The sequence below is a fragment of the Hipposideros armiger genome, unplaced genomic scaffold (assembly GCF_001890085.2).
Source record: "Hipposideros armiger isolate ML-2016 unplaced genomic scaffold, ASM189008v1 scaffold_8, whole genome shotgun sequence".
Taxonomy (NCBI): Eukaryota; Metazoa; Chordata; class Mammalia; order Chiroptera; family Hipposideridae; genus Hipposideros; species Hipposideros armiger.
This window is the reverse complement of record NW_017731358.1, coordinates 4,425,381-4,443,329: the sequence shown is the minus strand read 5'-3', so window position 1 is coordinate 4,443,329 and position 17,949 is coordinate 4,425,381. Positions and strand designations below refer to the sequence as shown.

Genomic DNA, 17,949 nt, shown 5'->3' with positions numbered 1-17,949 from the left:
TAGAATTACAAATTCAACTGACATCTCAATATAACTTTTAAAATAAATTTCAAACAAAATTAACAAGGATTTTAAACCCAGCTATAAAGTGATCCAGCTAAAGACTTGAAAGAGGGTTGGGATAACTGGGTACGTAAGGCAACCAGTATTCACCCCAAGTATACGAGGCCCCAGTGTGATTTCAAAGCACTTACCTTCTCCACTTGGCCTAGGCTGGTTCCTCAGCTCAGGGACAATTGGATCTCCACATGCTCCCCCAAGCCAAGCCCCTTCACTCCTGGCACACTGCCTGTCCCAGTAGGACTCCTGCCCCTTCCAGGAGGAAGTGGGCAATCTGTCAGGACCTTCAGTAGGGGAGGCAGCAGGGGACTTGAAGTCCAAGAGGAAGCTATCTTGTAGGGTTTGCTTGGTGGCCTTCTTGTATTTCCCCTTCTGACTCTCTGGGATCTTGTCACTCTCTCCTCGCCTGGGCTGGCCACTCTCAAGCTGCCTGGTTAGCTGGAGGAGCTGATCCACGTCTTTGGTGAATTCTAGCAGAGTGCCCTCAGAGAGGCTTTGGGCAGTGCCCTCAGAGCCATAGCTGGGAGCCTTCTCCAAGAGCAGGTGCTCAGAGCAGTGGAGAGCTCCCGGGCCCTCCCTGTGCACTGACTCGGGCACCTTGGGGTGGCGGCAGGGACCCATGGACAGGGAGAAGTAAGAGTAATCCACCATGATGTATGTCAGCATGAAGTTGATGGTGACGATGGGGGCCAGAACATTCACCTGACCCACAAGGACAAAGGCCATGGTCACCAAGCCGGTCAGGCAGATGGCAGCTACGGGTGTTTTATTTGGCCCTTTCTGCAGAAACAAAAATAACACGTAAGGCTATGAAATTTCAGAAGAAAATCACATTGTATGATAGAAACACAACTCATCATTGGCTCAGCCACTTCTCCCATGTGACTCTTGGTGTGTTAGTAATTGTCAGTCTACAAACCTGGGATAGTAATATCCAACTCATAGAATTATTGTGGGATCAGAGCTAATACATGTCAAATGCTTAACATGGCACTGTCACACAGTAGGCTCATAACAACACACCATGGGTATTGGTTGTATTAATAACTATTATTAATATGGGGCATTACACTAGAACTTGGACTTTCCAAGTAGTTCTTTCATCTTTCATTGGGTTTTAATACTAGCTTTGGAAATAGAAGCAGTGCAAAGTTGATTCTTCCCAGGCTACAGTGGAGAAAATGACCTTAAGGGGAGGGACAGACCCTGACAAACAGCAGAATCACTGGTGGCCGAGGCACGAGAATTCTGATACTAAACATACACACACGCACATGCTCACACACACACGTTTACACACGTCTGTTATTAGGGAGGTGGGTATGGTGCGCTACAGGAGGACAGCAGTAGGAAGTATGTGCTAACTCCATGTAATCTGTTACTCCACAGAAGCTATTCATCAGTCACCAACATAGCTCTTGAGCCAAAATCAATAGTCACTTTTCAGTCCTTGTCTTCCTTAACCTTAGAACTACATTTGACTCAGCTGATCGCTCCCTGGTTTTTGAAAGATTTTCTTCACCTATCTTCTCTTGATTCGTCTTCCTCCTCACCGACTGCTCCTTCTGTCTCTGCTGCTGCTCCTCCGCCTCTCTGAAGTCTACCTTTAAAGCAGCCCAGCCATCCTCAGACCCCTTCTCTCCTCTATCAATACTCCCTTCCTGGGGATCTCAACTAGGCTCATGGTTTTAGATACCCACTTTATGTTTTCAATTCCCAAATTTGAATCTCCAGCCTGAAACATTACTCTGAAATCCAAACTTAAATATTCAGCTGTCTACTCAACATTTCCAGTTGATGTCTAATAGGATCTCAAACCTAATATAGCCAAAATCAAACTGCTGATCCCCCAATCTCCCACCCCTCAAATCTACTCCTTCTGCAGTCTTCTTCATCTCAGAAAATTTTGCTCAGTCAAGCAAAATTCCTGATGCTTCTTCTTATTTTCTCATTCTCCATCAGTATGTATTGTAAGAGCTTACCCTCAGGAAATACACAGGATCTAACCACTGCTCCCACCTTCTTTACTGCCAGCACCCTGGATATAAGGGGGAGGTGTATAAGCCACCTCCAGATCTGACCTGTAAACTTCCCACGTGTTCCTCCAGGTGTGTTCCCCTTTCTGAGAATAGAGAACAGCTGGAATAGAGAACAGCCCTCACAGGATGAAGACGGCAACGTCATCTCCAGCCTGAGTCTCTAAGGATCAGAGTCCCTACTGACCTGAAATACCTCCCCGAGAACTTCAGAGTCAAATTCTAAAATAAAACAACAAAATAAAAAAGTAATAGGCTTTTTTTTTTTTGAGAATTATGTTTTTGGTACAGCTACATCTGTTCAGCATACTCTAATAATAAAGCTATTAAAAATAAAGTAAATCCTCGGGCCGGCCGAGTGGCGCGATGGTTAAGAACTCGCTTGGGATGCCAGAGGGCCCCGGTTCGGATCCCACATGTGAGGGCCAGTGACACTGCCCTCCGCAGCTGGGATGCTGAACAACAGCTCAACCTGGAGCTGGGCTGCCGTGAGTCGCCGGCGACGGGGTGGGCTGCAGTCCCTGTGGCAGTGGGTTGCCATGGGCTACCGTGTGTGGCCAGCAGCCAGCGTGAGCGGCCAGCAGCCGCAGTGAGCGGCCGTCCAGAAGCCGGCGACTGATCTGCCTCGCCAGAGAAGAGCGCAATGATGGTGCCAACTTGGGCCAGTGAAGCAACATCCTCCACAACTAGACTGAAGAACAAAACGACAGCAACTTGTCTGTTCCCCTTCCCCCAATTCCCCAGCACTGTTCCAATTCCCCAATAAAAATCTTTAAAAAAAAAAAAAAAGAATAAAGTAAATCCTCAAAAACTAACAAGAACTTAAAAGCAGGGTTTTAGTTATGCTGAAGGAAATGCTAGCGATCCAGACCTGGATTTTGATGAAGGTGCCTTGACAAAATAGTCAAATAAGAAATTCGGTTTGAAATAGAAAATATAATCCTAAAATGTATATGGAACCATAAAAGACCCTGAATAGCCACAGCAATCTTGAGAAATAAGAACAAAGTCGGGGGTATCATGCTACCAGACATCAAACATACTACAAGCCTACAGTAATCAAAACAGTATGCTACTGGCATAAAAACAGGCACATAGATCAATGGAACAGAATAGAGAGCCCAGAAATAAATCCATTCATATACAGACAGTTAGCCTACGATCATGGAAGCAAGAATTTACATTGGGGTAAAGATAGTCTATTTAATAAATGGTGCTGGGAAAATTGGACTGACACATGCAACAAAATGAAACTGGACCACCTCCTTATGCCATATACAAGAACAAATTCAAAATGGATTAAAGACTTAAACAGAAGACCTGAAACCATAAAACTCCTAGAAGAAAATATAGGGAGTAAATTTGCAGACGTTACCCTGAGCAATATTTTTACTGATACATCCCCGCAGGTAAGAGAAGTAAAAGAAAAAATGAACATATGGGATTACATCAAACTTAAAAGTTTTTTCACAACAAAGTAAACCGTCAATAAAACAACAAAGAAGCCTACTGAGTGGGAGAAGATATTTGTCAATGATATATCTGATAAGGGGTTAATATCCAAAATTTATAAAACACACATGCAACTTAACACCAAAAAAACAAACAACCCAATTAAAAAATGGGCAGAGGATATGAAGAGATCTTTCTCTAAAGAGGACATGCAGATGGCCAATGGGCATATGAAAAACTGTTCAATCTCACTAATCATTAGGGAAATGCAAATTAAAATCACAATGAGATACCCCCTTACCCAGTCAGAATGGCTATCATCAATACATCAACAAACAACAAATGCTGGCAAGGTTGTGGGGAAAAGGGAACTCTGGTGCACTGTTGGTGGGACTGCAGACTGGTGCAGCTACTATGGAAATCAGTATGGAGGTATCTCAAAAAACTGGAAATGGAACTACCGTATTACCCAGCAATTCCACTCTTAGGTATTTATCGAGAAAAACCCAAAACACTAATTCGAAAAAATATATGCACCCCTATGTTCACTGCAGCACTATTTACAACAGCCAAGACTTGGAAACAATTGAAATGCCCATCGGTAGACGACTGGATTAAGAAACTGTGGTACATTTATACAATGGAGTATTACTCTGCTATAAAGAAGAAGGAAATCGTACCATTTGCAACGATATAGATGGACCTAGAGAACATTATGCTAAGTGAAATAAGTCAGTCAGAGAAAGACAAATACCATATGATCTCACTTATACGTGGAATCTAAAAAATTGAATAAATGAGAAATGTAAATAGAAACAGTCTCAGAGACACAGAGGAAAAACTGAGGGTTGCTAGTTGAGAGGGGGTAGGGATGAGGGAGAAAGGGAAGGGATGAGACAACATAAATTAGTAACTACAATATTGCCTCAGGGATAGAAAAGACAGTTTGGAGAATATAATCAATAATGTTGGAAATATTTTTGGGGGGCCAGATGGTCTCATGTCTTGTTAGGGAGACCACTTCATGGACGGTGTAGAGGCCTGACCACTGCACTGTACATCTGAAGCTGCCGTTGAATAATATTATATGTCAACTATAATTTAATACATATATAGTCATGGGATGTGGAGTATAGTGTGGGAATGGAGTCAATGGAATTGTAATAGATATGTATGATATCTGGAGTGGAGGGCAGTGGATAGGGGGAGGAGGGCTGTCACTTTGTGAGCGGTGAAAAGGATAACTATTGCATTGTTTTGTACACCTGAAACTAATAATAATAAAAATAAAGAAAGAACTTCTGTTCGCCAAAAGACACCATAAAGAAACAAAAACACAAGTCACAGAATGAGAAAAGATATACCTGACATACATACCTCACAAAGGGTAATGCAGAATACACACAAAAAAATCACTACACTATAATTAGAAGACAATCCACTAAAAAAAAAAAATGAGCAAAAGAATGCCTACTAAACATATTAAAGATGCCCAACCTCATTAAGTAATCAAGGAAATGCAAATTAAAGCCATAGAGAGATACCATTAAACACCCACCAGACTGGCAAAAAATTAAGTCTGATAATATTAAGTATTGGCAAGAACATAGAAAAATGAGGACACTTATCCACTGCCGATAGGAGTGTAAATTAGTACAATTACTCTGGGAAAAAAGACTTGAATGTTATCTAGTAAGTGGAAATATCCATCTTATAATTGAGCAATTGCACTAATGAGCATATAGTCTGGAAGAACTCTACATGTGCACCAGTCTACTGGTACAAGAGCGTTTGCTGCACTGCCTGTAACAGTTCCGAACTGGAATGACTCCAGTGCCCATCAACAGCCAAATGGATAAACTGTAGCAAATGAGGAAATGCTACACAGGGATGATAATAAACAAACTGCTGCTGCAAGCAAAAACATGGATGAATCTCATAAACATAATATTGAGTGAAAGAAGCATGCCACATTTATATCAAGTTTAAAAACAGGCAAAATTAAACTACTCTGTTTAGAGATGCATATGGAGTAAACCAGGAGCTGGAGCAAACTACAACCCCTGGGCCCAATCTGGCCACCATCTGTTTATGTACGCCCAAGAACTAAGAACGGTTTTACATTTTTAAACAGGTGAGGGAAAAAAATCAAAGGAAGAGTAATATTTTGTGACACATGAAAATTGCATGAAATTCAAATTTCAGTGTCAATAAATCAAGTTTTATTGGAACACAGCCACACTGATCCTATTACGTATTGTCTGTAACTACTTTTGAGTTGCAATGAGAGAGTTGCCCACAAAGCCTAAAATATTTACTATTTGGCCCTTTTCAGAAAACGTTTGCCAACTCCTGAGTGCAACTACAAAGGAAGTAAGGACTATTATCACAGAAGTCAGGACAATGGCTTCCACAGTGAGAGGGACGGGATTCTGACCAGACAGGGCGTGTTGGGGGTGGCATCTGGGGGCTGGCTGTGTTCTTGGGTGGAGGTTGCAAGGATGTACACTTCATAGTTATTTTTTTAACTGTTCATATTGGTTTTATGTCCTTTTCTGTATGTTGAACATATATCAGTTTTTTAAAAAAAGTTTCTTCTCTTCCCCATTAAAAAAGTGCTAATAAAATTTAATCACATGCAAAGAAGATTTGGGTTTCAAAGTTAAAAGGTGTGACAAACTAGAGAAAATACCTTTAATACCTATCGCAAAGAATCCATCTCCCTAACAAAGAAGGAGCTGCAGGAAATTGAGAAGAAAAAGACCAACAATCACAGAAAAACACCCAAATGAGTCTGAGAGGAAAAGATGTTCAACTTCATTCATAATAAGAGTACTACAAATCACAAATATCCTAAGATGCCATTTCTCACTATACAATTGCCAACAATTCACATTTGACAACGAGCTATGGACTGGCTCATTGTTGCCGCTGTGGTGCCTGAGGGAAGACGGTAAGTGTAAGTGTCGGTCCATGCACCCCGTGTCTAGCTATTTACAATTACAAACCAGCCTAACAAACCATTAAATCAAATGTGTTGTTTCCTCCTGTATTGGCAAACACATCTTCAGGGCAATGGGGAAGGTTGGTTTAGAATTCTCACACTCCTCAGAGTTCCTCAATGGAGGATAGCCATGCACAGCCTCCAGCTCACAGCTCACCCACCCCCTTGCCTTCCCAGACCACACAGGAAGGGACCAAGGACTAGAGCAGAGTCCAATAAAGCAGGGGCTTTTGGCCTGAGTCTAAGAGTGGTGCTGGCTGTGGGGAAACAGGAACCCTCATATATTACTGGTAGAAGTACGAAATGATATAAATCCCATGCAAAGTGTTTTAGCAATATCTACTAATATTAAAAATGCATTCACCCTTTGACCCAGCAAATCCACTCATGAAAATTTACCCTATGGATATATGTACACATGTACAAAATTACACACGCGCACACATTATTTGTAGCTCTGTTTACTGGAAGCAACACAAGTGTCAATCCATAGGGGATTGGTTAAACCAACTATGTACGTCTATCCATATGTTGGGAAAAGAACAAGAAAATTGTCTCTACATCCATATAAAAGGATAGATTTCTAAGCTATATAAAATGAAGAAAAGCAAGGTGTAGAACAATGTATGTAGAACACTATCTTTGTTTAAAAATAGAAGAGAGAAGGATTCATAAAAACTAACGCAAACTATGGCTGTAGCATGGGTGTTGGTGGGGAAAGAGATTAAAAAAGAGACTCATGCTAGGAGCAAAAATTCTCAGTGTAATACCTTTTATATTACTTTTAGTTTTGAACCTTGTGCATATATCACGTAATAAAAATAACTGAAATTAAAATAAAGTAAAAGGCATATACTACATGGAAAGTACAGAGGTGGTGGTCAGTGCTCCTACCGAGCCTACACTGGCTGATGGGTAAGACGTGGAGAAAGGTAAAAGCAGGAATGAAAAATGACTTGCAACTATGTGGCCCTAACTGAGGGGGGAGCTGGGAACAGGAAGGGGTTTGGAGAGGGCCTCCGTGGTGCTCCAAGACAGAAATGAACTTGCAAACTACATTCTTGGGAAGTGGGGTGCTCTCTATTTTTCTCTTATCCCCTCCATTTTAGGAATGTCTCCTTTGATTGTTCCATGGCTCAAACAAGCTACACTGTATCAGTAAGGGTTTGGGCCATGATGATTAACAGGGAGCCCAGAGGAAAAAGGTGTGGGAAATTATCATAAAGCAACCCCAAAGGGAAGGTGAGCTTGAGGTCAGAGTTAGAGCCACAAGGTCCAGCACCCGCCTCACCAAGAGATTCTTTCTTCTATGTTCACCTTGGAGCATCCTGAATTTATTGTTATTAAAGGAAGTGGCACTCCTTTTCCCTGCCACACAGGGTCCAAGATGCTACTGTAACAGTTAGCTAACCCAGTGCTATGGGGTCCTGGGGACTGTGGCATTGACTGACGCTTTGTCCAACTGGCCCAGCCTAAGGCAGCCAGAGGACAGGAGTGACAGAAATGAGCTCTGCATTTTTGTTTCTCCCTGCCCTGGAAACTTGACCAGTGGCTCTAATCAGAAAGACTTAATTTATTGACCAACAATCAGGCTCACTGCAAAATGTACATTTCTCGAAAAAAAAAAAGAAAAACGGTTACTCACCCCCTGTCCTAGACAGGCCAGTGTGGGAATCACTTTCTCCTGGGCGATGCACTGTAGGATCCGGGGGGCTCCATAGAGGCCCCCCATACAGGAGGCCAGGGATGAGATGTATAAGCCCAACAGGAACAGGAAGCCCACCAGGGACACCTGTGTGAGGAAGCAGTGTCATTACTCAGTGCCAGAATCTGCTTCTGTCCCTTTTTGTTCCCCTGGTACCCATCAGGCTGCACCCCATCTCATCACCAGTCCTCCAGACAACTTCTTGGACATATTTCCAACATCAGCCCCATCCCCCTTCGTTCTCACTGCCACCATTTCAGTTTGGCCCACCATCACATCTTGTATGGACTACACAGAGGTTCTCAAATTGAGTGTGCATCAAACTCATCGAGAAGGCTTGTTCAAACACAGATTTCTGGGTTCTACCTCAGAGTTTCTGACTCAGTGGGACTGGGGTGGGACCCAAGAGTTTGGGTCTCCAACAAGTCCCCAGGTAATGCTGATGCTGAAGGTCTGAGGACTGCGCTTTAAGAGCCACTGGCCGAGGGCCGGCCGAGTGGCTCAGTTGGTTATGAGCTCGCTCAAGAGTGCAAGCTCTGAGCAACAGGGTCGCCAGTTCGATTCCCGGCCCAAGCTGAGGTGCCGCTGAGCTGCCAACAGGTGGCAGGATGGCTCAGCTAAAACACAAAAAAAGAACCACTGACCAATGACAACGCTAACTGGCCTCCTGCCTCTAAGCTCTGCCCACACTGAATCATCGTCCAAGCCTCTGCCAGAGTGACCTCTCTAAACACAAATCTGATCATAATGCCCCTCCTGCAAAAATATCAGTGGCTCCCCACTGCCCTGACATATGAGGCCCTTCCGAGCCCTGCACCCTGCACACTCAGTCTTTGTCAGAGAAATCAGCATGATTTCTCTGCCTGCTGGAGCCCTCTGTCCACAACCCTCATCTACTCATTGTCTGTGTTCAACTCCCAGTTGTGCTTCCAGGCTCAGCACAAACTCCTCTCCTCCAGGAGGCCATCCACACGCAACACCCTCACAACAGTGGCTGTAACCTCGGGCCCTGCAGGACCTCAACGTCTTGTCTGCTGGTTTCATTTCCACAGGGCTCCTGTCTTCTTTATCCTAGTATACTTGGTGCCAACACAGAAGTATAAATGCTGAATGAATGAATGAGTGAATGAGTGAATGAATGAATGATTGAGATCCATGACTTATAGGGCTCACAAGGCACCAACAGATAGTATAAGAGAGGGCACAGTTGTTCTGCTTGGTGTCTACTTGCAAAAGATGAGTACTGCTGGCCATGCAGCTGTGTCACAGGCTGTCTGTCTACTGTGAGTCCACTTCACTCTCCTGAGCTGGACCTTATCTGTACTCACAGGGAAGTCTCTGTTTTCGTGATTATTTGAGGTGCCCTTCTTCATTTTACTTTACTTTAGGCACAGTTGCCGGAACTACGTATTCCAAGTGCTCATTCATCCAACTATGAAGATGGGTTAGATTTAATTTTCAGTTTTGTCACCTACTCCTTCTCCACGAAGACTCTCGTGACCCCATTTTTTCGCTTCCTTGTTTACAATGCACCATGTCAGTGCGACCTAGCAACACAGAACACCAGCCCCTGGCTAGACTTCTTTCCTGGTTCATAAACAATCACCAGAAACCTGCATCAGTGAGGGCTCTTGATTAGAAATATGTGTTTTAAAAATATATTTGTAGGACACTGGCGGTTCCCAGAATCATCAGGAGGCTGAAAGACCAAGAAAGGACCAGACCCGAGCCTGGAGGCCCACCTCGGCGCATGAACAGGAATGGGGTAGCCATGATGCTGCCCGCGCCCTGCTGCCCTATGGATGAATTCTCACCGTCCCTTTATACCTGCCTCATTCATTATATCCAGAGCATCCCATAGGCCTGACCCAGGTCACATGCCCTACCAGGGCCACAAAGGGACAGGCAAGCCAGGGTCTGGTCATTCTGGGCTTCTGTAATATTAAATGGGACTGGCTCCCTTCAAGACTACACATAGGTAGAATAACCCCTAAAAGTCAGGGAGACCAGAGGTTTGATGGCAATGACTAAGGTCCACTACACAGCCTCCCTTGTCCTTAATTCAGTGCGGATTACTTTTCCCTAAACGCGTTACTTCATCTTATCCCTTGTCAATCTCCCCGGTTGCTTCAACGTCACAGGTTTCCTGTGTTTGTCCCTCCTTCACCTTTTACTTACTTACCATTTCATTACAAGAAGAAATTAATGTCATCTACATCTCCCATCATTTTGTGTGCTCTGAGGGCATTTTCTTATCTTCTACCTTGGGACGTTTTATTATAACTCCATGGTGCAGTTAATTACGCTCCTGGCTTCTCTTGCCAGTACACCACACGCTCCTTAGGAGCATATCCGTGTCTCATGCATCTTGCCCCCTCCCTACTGCACCTAACAGAGTCTGGAAAAACTTTATCAGAAGCTCTATGAGACTCTAATTCAGTAGTTCTCCATTCTGGCTACACGTAAGGATCACCTGGCTTTCAAAAGCACCCCAGGTGATGCTAATGTGCAACAGGGTGGATGGAGGACCACCGGGCACAGCGCATTGTCTCCACCGTATCCTCCCGTCGGAGACGTCTCCAGATCAGTCAGGCATGGCATCTCCTAGCAGAAATGTCACTGCTTCTCATCCAAAAGGTTATATATATATAGTTTATATATATATATATAGTTTATATATATATATATAGTTTATATATATATATATATTTGTGTTTAAAATATTTTTTTTCATTTAAAGCCTATCTATTTACTCATGGTGGGAATAAAACTGCCCTTCTAATTTGATGTCTTGCTGGAATTGGGACTGACCTCAGGAACTTGATGAGTCTCTGGCACCAGGAGGTTAAGATACGGTGATGTCCAGCCGTGACCAGCCTTCCTACAACACACCCTGGGGTCCCTGCAGAACCCTTGGGCTGAGGTCAGAGGGGGGACTGTCCAGGTATTGTGACTTATTTATTTCCAGGTTGTCAATTGTGCTTACAATGGTCTGTTCACTTGCCAATCTTTTATATAAAACTACTTGTTATTCAGTTAATTTTCTGAAAAATAAATGAAATGTTGTTGGTCCTAAAGTCCAGATAAATTATAAAAATTCCACTCTATCTCTTTCCCACCTGACTAATGTCTCTTTCTTTCTACCTGCCATCCATCCATCCATCTGTCCAGGAGCATTTTCTGAGGACAGGTCATACACCTGGCACAGTGCTAGGCACAGGGCAAGACTTTACAGGCAAGGTAGTAGACTACACAGCTTTGCTTCCCACCCTTGAAGAAGTTAACCATTTTCTCTATTCATACGGAACTGTAAACTTGCTGACTGTGCCAGTGCAGGTAAAAGTGAGACTTTATTTGAGTAGGTGTTCTCCAACAACATCAACAACAACAACAAAAGAGTGCCCTTCTGTCATACAGCTACCTGTTCAAGCCATCACATAAAGCTCCCTATCTTTCCAAAATAGTGTCTGGGGTGTGAGTTACCCTAATTTCCTTTTACAGTAACTACTGAAGAAAATCATTAATTATATCTCTCTGCTGTTGGTATTTGATCCCAGCGCCCATCTGACCTTCGGTCCCACCCATCCACTGACAGCTCCCTTCTCTTGAAGGATTGAGTTTGAAGTCCTTTGTAAGGTGCTCATTCTGCCTTGTCTAATTTCTGTGGCCCCTTGACATTACTACAGAGTACATCCTGAAACCCTTACAACCCCAAACTTCATTAATGTGGCAATGTCTCAGTAGCCCCCTAGTTTTCTCTCACATCATATTTCCAGAGACCTGACTTTTCTAGTAATATCCTCACTCCACAAACTGACGAACATCTCAACTTTCAGTCACGTTTTCCCTCACGCTGAATAGCCATTTTCCATAAGGGAATCAAGTCAGTTTCCTTTCTGAGGGGCAGAGCGGTGTCCATGAGGGACAGCAGAGGACAGTCCAGCTGAGTGGGGGAGGCGTATGCTGAGCAGCTGGCTAGGCTCCCTCACCAACCACGAGCCCGGCCCCACCCCATCTTCCCATGGACAGCTTGCGAACATGTGAAACCATGTCTGTCACAGCCAAGAATGATAGGAGTTTACTCTGCGGGATGTATCCCATTTGTAACAAAGATGTTTTGGGGGGTAGTTTTCTTACTTAATCTGTTCTTACTTTGCTAGTTAGCAAGCCTCAGGGCTCCTAAAGGGCTTGGTCTTTTTGTCGTGTAAAAGCCACTGTATACGAGTTTATTCCGAAATAATAATTTAATCTATTTAATTTTACCCTTACTAATACTTGCTATTTATACAACTCCTTCTTGTATGACTGAATAAAATTGGGATTGACTTTTTAGCTTTTCTTATTCAGCTAAACATGATGCATTTGCAGGACAAAGAAAATGTGCCTCTTCCTAAAATATGTCCTATCTGTTAGGATATCCCCATAAGGAGGGTGTAGAGAGTAAAAATTTAAGAAGCACCTACTATGTACAATTAGGTATCATCTTTTACATTGATTACCTTAGAGCCACCACAATGCACTCAAGATTTTTTAGAAAGCATAACATCACTGAGACTGACATCTGAGAGCCAGGAAAAAGTTTCTGTGGGGTAGGGACATAAAGCAAGAAAGAAAATACTTAGACAAACTATGGGCTGGGAAGCCAAATAATTAGAAATACCTCAGAGAAGCTGCAGGAAACCCAGAAAAGAACAGATGAACTGCCCCGCTGCAGGTCAGGGGAAAGGAATCCAACACAGCCGGCAGCCAGTGAAGATAACTGTTCTGGCAGAGCCCGCTCAAGAGAAAGGGAGCGAGGTGCATGGAGGAGGTCTGTGAGAACCAGTGCCAAGAGGAGTAGGCTGGAGCCCGGGCCTAGTCTGTGCCCGAAAGGGCACACAGACCAGACCGAAGAGGCCTTCCTTCCTCAGGGCTAGGAGAGCTCAGAGATGGGCGGGCTCAGAGCGAAGGTCATAGCTACAACATGAAGCCAAACACATCAAGGTGGCAGGTTGTGTCCTGTGACCACATTGGACCGTGCCCTTATACCTCCCAACCTTTATCCGTCGCACCCTCCCATTCTCCGGATTACTGTCAATAACATTGTTTGTGGCCCAACTTACTGCCTGATTAGAGTTTCTGCTACTGCAACCCAGTCAGCCCCAAGGAGGGATGCCAGAGAACAGGAAAGGAGTAAAGCTGAGGTTTGAGGCCTTGGGGGGGAAATCCTGTGTGGTCCCCACCGTGGAGGGGGACATGGGGGCAGCACAGCAGGGCGCTGCTCTTTTGGAGTTGCCCTGGTTGGTTACTTGCTGCACCAGCCTGTTTGCTACCGAGAACCAAGAACAGTATCTTTACTTTCTTTATAAGCTTTACCACTCTTAATCCAGGAAACAGTCTCTCATTCTCTCCCAAAACTAACTCTCCACCTCTCATCCTTGTGTGTGCATAATGACATTCCCACATATGACTGCCAGGCATGGTTTAGCACGTGCCCCCAACCAGTTACGTACATGCCTACCTGTTTCACGGTCTGGGACAGGTGGCATTCCCAGCAAGCTTCCCCCGTGCATGTGTCTACTAGAATATTCATGGTGGAATGTCCACCCACACAGGCTTGCCGTGCTGCCCATGGAGATGTTTTCACTCTTGTGCTGCTGTGACCTTCCTTGCATACAGGCTGCCTGCCCTCCCACATACCCATTCTTAGCTTCCATGCAAAGCGGGGGGCGGGGGGGGAGCCCCAGCCCAAAGGACAATGTGCCTCCTTCCACCCAGATCAGTCTCTGATGGTTGAAAGACCGCTATGAGGGAATCCATTAGAAAGGAACCAGCCTTCAAGGCAGGCAGCTAGCTAGCCACTGGCAAGCCGCAGATAGCAGTTCCCCACGGTCAAAGGATCTGCTGCTCCCCGAGGCCTTCAATTCCTCTCAGGCGGCCAAGCTTTTCATTCCACAATTAGAGAAAAGGCCCCTGGGGGATGAAACTCAAGATGAAAGCCAGCACGGAGGCATAAATGAGGGCCATAGATTTCTTCCCTGAGAGCAAACCTTGCTCACTGGGGGTCTAAGACCTTGGGCCCTAGAAGGTGGGTGTCAGTGCTCTCACTCCCGGAACTGCTCCCCCTTTCGAAACCTGCCTTCATGGTAGTAAGGTCAAGACCCCTGAAAACAAACAGTACCTTCATGGCAGCGGCTACCTGGCTTAAAAATAAACTGTGCTAGCGTGTTAAACAAGCCCAAATGGAGCTCTAAGAAGTCCGTTAGAGCTTCCTGCCCCAGGTTGCCCCAAAGCAGTGGCCCCCTCCCCCCAAGAAGATCAGCAAGGCTGCTTTGCAAAGTCTCACACCAAGAGAAAAGGGTACTTTCTCCTGAAATCTGAACAGTGATACTCAGGAGTTAACTGAGTGAGAAAGCTTCTCTAATCTTCCACAGTTCTCTGATAAATGATGGAATCTCAGTGTTCACTTTCCCTCCAACTTAAGGGAAGGGAGGAGTTTGGGAGGATTTTCCAAAAAGTGTCTGGAAATCTTATTCTCCTGGGTTCCAAGGATGCCAGACGAGTGTTCTTGACCGTCACACGACCTCCCGCCTGCTAAGGGGCAGCTGTGGAACGCGAGGAATTTGCTAATCTTCTCAGGGCAGGAGGTACAGTGATAGAAACACAGATGTTACAGCCACATCTACCGGCCCACACTGTGCGGAGAGCCCAGAGATCAGGGTCCTCAGAAGACAAGGGGGCCCCCTACCTGCCTCCCCGGGTTCTCACCCTGGCAATGGGCTTCCTCCATCTCCCTCCACCTTGCTACCCTCCTGTCTGTCCATCAGTCTCCTTACCTGCTTGTGAGCAGCACACTCTGCTCCTAGTGGAAGGTGAGGCTATTGGCAAAAATGAAGGGCTGGTTGAGCTGGGGATTTCAGGTGAAAAGATTCTGTTTTTGTCCTGATTTTTTGTCTACTATTTAGTCACCTGGGTGCATGTGCCTTTCCAGGTGTTGTTACCTTTTTCTAGGGATCCTTAAGAAGAACCTGTACCTTTCCCATGTTTTTGCCCCCAACCCTTCCATTCTGAGCCCAAGATTATATGGATTCCCAGGCAGGGCTGCAAGAGGCAGGCAGCCATTTATCTATGGGAACAAATAAATGACCCAGCACACAGAGCACTTGGGTCAATGCAGGACTCACCCACCTTTTCAGCTATCAGGAAGTCATAGCGAAGGGCCTCGCGGGTGCAGATGGCGCCAAGCAGGAAGACAAAGACGATGTACAGAAACCACCTACAAAACACCCAAGAGCAGAGCAGAGTTCCCCCCTCCACGCCCCCACCTTGGCCAACCCCACCCCAACGCACCCCACTCCACCTTCAGGTTCCCACAGGGAACTTCCTCAAAGGGAAGAGAAAGGCTAGTCATGAACCTCCCTAGTTTGTCTGAGGGCGGGGGTCACTTTTCTGTACGATTTCTCCTTAGCATATTTCTTATCAAAAGGAAAGTTTTATTGTCTTGTCCCTTTTTTACAGTAAAGAAGAAAAACACACAAAGGGTGTTGGAAGTGGGGGAGGGAGAGGCCTAGCTGGCCTCCAGCTTGCCAGGATTCAGGCCAGGGTTGACTGGCAGTTCTCACCCCTTCATTCCATAGGAAGAACAAGTGGGCGATCCTTCAGGCCTCTAAGTCCTGCTGTTCTTTGACTCTCAGATGATAGAGAGCCAAGCCAAGTGTGAAACGGCCTGCAGCGACCTGGCTCTGCCCCCAGATGCCCTATGACCTTGAACAAGTCCCATGATCCTTGTGGCCTCATTCCCATCTGGGCAGCGAGAGGACGGGCCAAAGGTTCCTCCTGGGACCGCCTAGCTATGACCACAAATAAGGCGGGGTTCTTTCTTTCCTTTCCTTCCTAACTCCCAACCCTCTGTTGGCTTCAGTTTCTTAGCACAAAATAGACTGATGCTGGGTGGCTGGTGACGAGCAATGGCGCCATGACAGTAAGCTAAGAGCAAATTCAGCATTTGTGAAATACATATATTAATTTTTAAAATATATATTTTAAATTAATATATAGTTTTAAATATATTAATATTTGTATTAAATATAAAATATTATATTTAATAAAATATATTTTATTATATTTTAATAATACCCAATGAAGGCAGAGAAACTGCCCAGTGAAGGAAGAGACACCCACCCAAAGAAGGCAGAGAAACTTTTTCTCGTGGTACAGAAAGAAAAACAGGGGATTCTAGGAGGTCAGAAGCAGACCCAAGGCCACCTAGTCTGCTTGTGTGGGTGACACCATGTGATCTAAAACCCAGGAAGCCTGACATCTTTGGAGTAGTGAGAGGAGGCTAGCTAGCGGAAGGAGGACCAGTTTCTGAGTTCCTACTGTGTGCCTTTCCACAGGGTATCTCCTCCACAACCTACAGGGCCTACGTATGCTCATTGTCCCATTTTACAGAAAAGAAACAGGAGGCTCAGAGAGCTAAGATAATGGCCCAAAGTCACGCAGCCGATCAGCGGCAGAGCTGAGATGCAAATTCTAATCTGTCTGATCGTAAACCCCTTTATGCTCCCTCCAGTGATCCTGGAAACTCAATGGTTAAAAAAATCCCCAAATTCAAAATGGGGGTGGGGAAGGGGAGGGGCAGGAGGCAGGAGAATGGAAAGAAAGGATTCGATCTGTATTAGTAACCCTTTTCCTTGTATTCCCAGGCAGGGGCTATGAAAGGGCAACGGTCTGAACCCACCAGACTTGAATTTTCCAGCTGGCTGAATGTTAAAAGGAGGATTGGAATATGCAATAGATTGGTCACAGTTGGGGCATTCTCAGAACAAAGGGGGCAATCCCCTCTTCAGCCTGGAGTTTTCTCTCCCTCTCCAGCTGATTGCCACTGAGGGGAACTTACGAGATGCCAACAGCTGCTAGCGAGCCCAGGGGGATGCTGGCAGCGGGCTTCCTGAGGTCACCCCCCATGTTGAAGCCGGCCATGACTCCTGAAAGACATCCAGATGGAAAAGGGGTGAGCAGGGTGCTCCACAAATCACCTTCCCCTCCTCGGGGTCCCCTCCTGGAAGCTATCCCACGGCAAGCCCTCCCATCTGTAGCTCTGCAAACCACGCTTCTCAATCTCCCCTGACAACTGGAGAGGCATCCACAGGCATGAAAGGGACCTTTGTGGGTTGGATGATGCTGGGGAGGAAAGCCCAAAAGCATCTTATGGCCCAGTGCAAAGTAATGAGGGCAACGGAGGCATCTGGCAGGCTGCACAAAGGTCCCGAGGCTGCATAATGAGCTCTGCCTTCCACCAGTCAACACCCTAGGGAGGCTCAGCCTCAGCAAACCACCCACTGCTGCCTGCTCAGCAGAGTTCATTGCCTCTGCTGCCCACTGACTACAGTGGGGTTCTGGTGTCCTTGGGGAAGGTCCCACCCAACAGTCAGAGCCAGAGACCACATTCAAAGCTCCTGAGCTGCCAAAGGGCCCTAAACAAATTCCAAAGAACAATCCTGATGCTGCCAACACTGAGTCACGTCATCACTGCTATTCACCAAGAACACTCATGAAAGGTAATTAGTGATAATGGGGAGAGACAGCACAGTGCAGGATGGTGAGGACAGGATGTCACCTCTGCCCAGAGAGAGAGAGAGAGAGAGAGAGAGAGAGAGAGGCAACAAGCATGTGTTCTGCACATCAAATGCAGGTCCAGCCCACAAGAGCTC

At 45.5% G+C, this 17,949-nt stretch overlaps 1 protein-coding gene across 1 annotated transcript in view; it reads right to left on the bottom strand.

Moving 5' to 3' along the window:
* Nucleotides 1-17,222, bottom strand: part of LOC109387002 (solute carrier family 12 member 8) — a 58,255-nt gene extending 41,033 nt beyond the window's left edge. The window contains exons 1-4 of the mRNA XM_019650672.1: nucleotides 17,136-17,222; nucleotides 15,425-15,512; nucleotides 8,198-8,344; nucleotides 195-840 (exon numbers count right to left, since the gene is read on the bottom strand). Coding sequence (XP_019506217.1) covers nucleotides 195-840; nucleotides 8,198-8,344; nucleotides 15,425-15,512; nucleotides 17,136-17,218 — 964 coding nt within the window. The 5' untranslated portion in view covers nucleotides 17,219-17,222. The remainder of the gene's footprint in view (nucleotides 1-194; nucleotides 841-8,197; nucleotides 8,345-15,424; nucleotides 15,513-17,135) is intronic.
* Nucleotides 17,223-17,949: the final 727 nt, after the last annotated feature.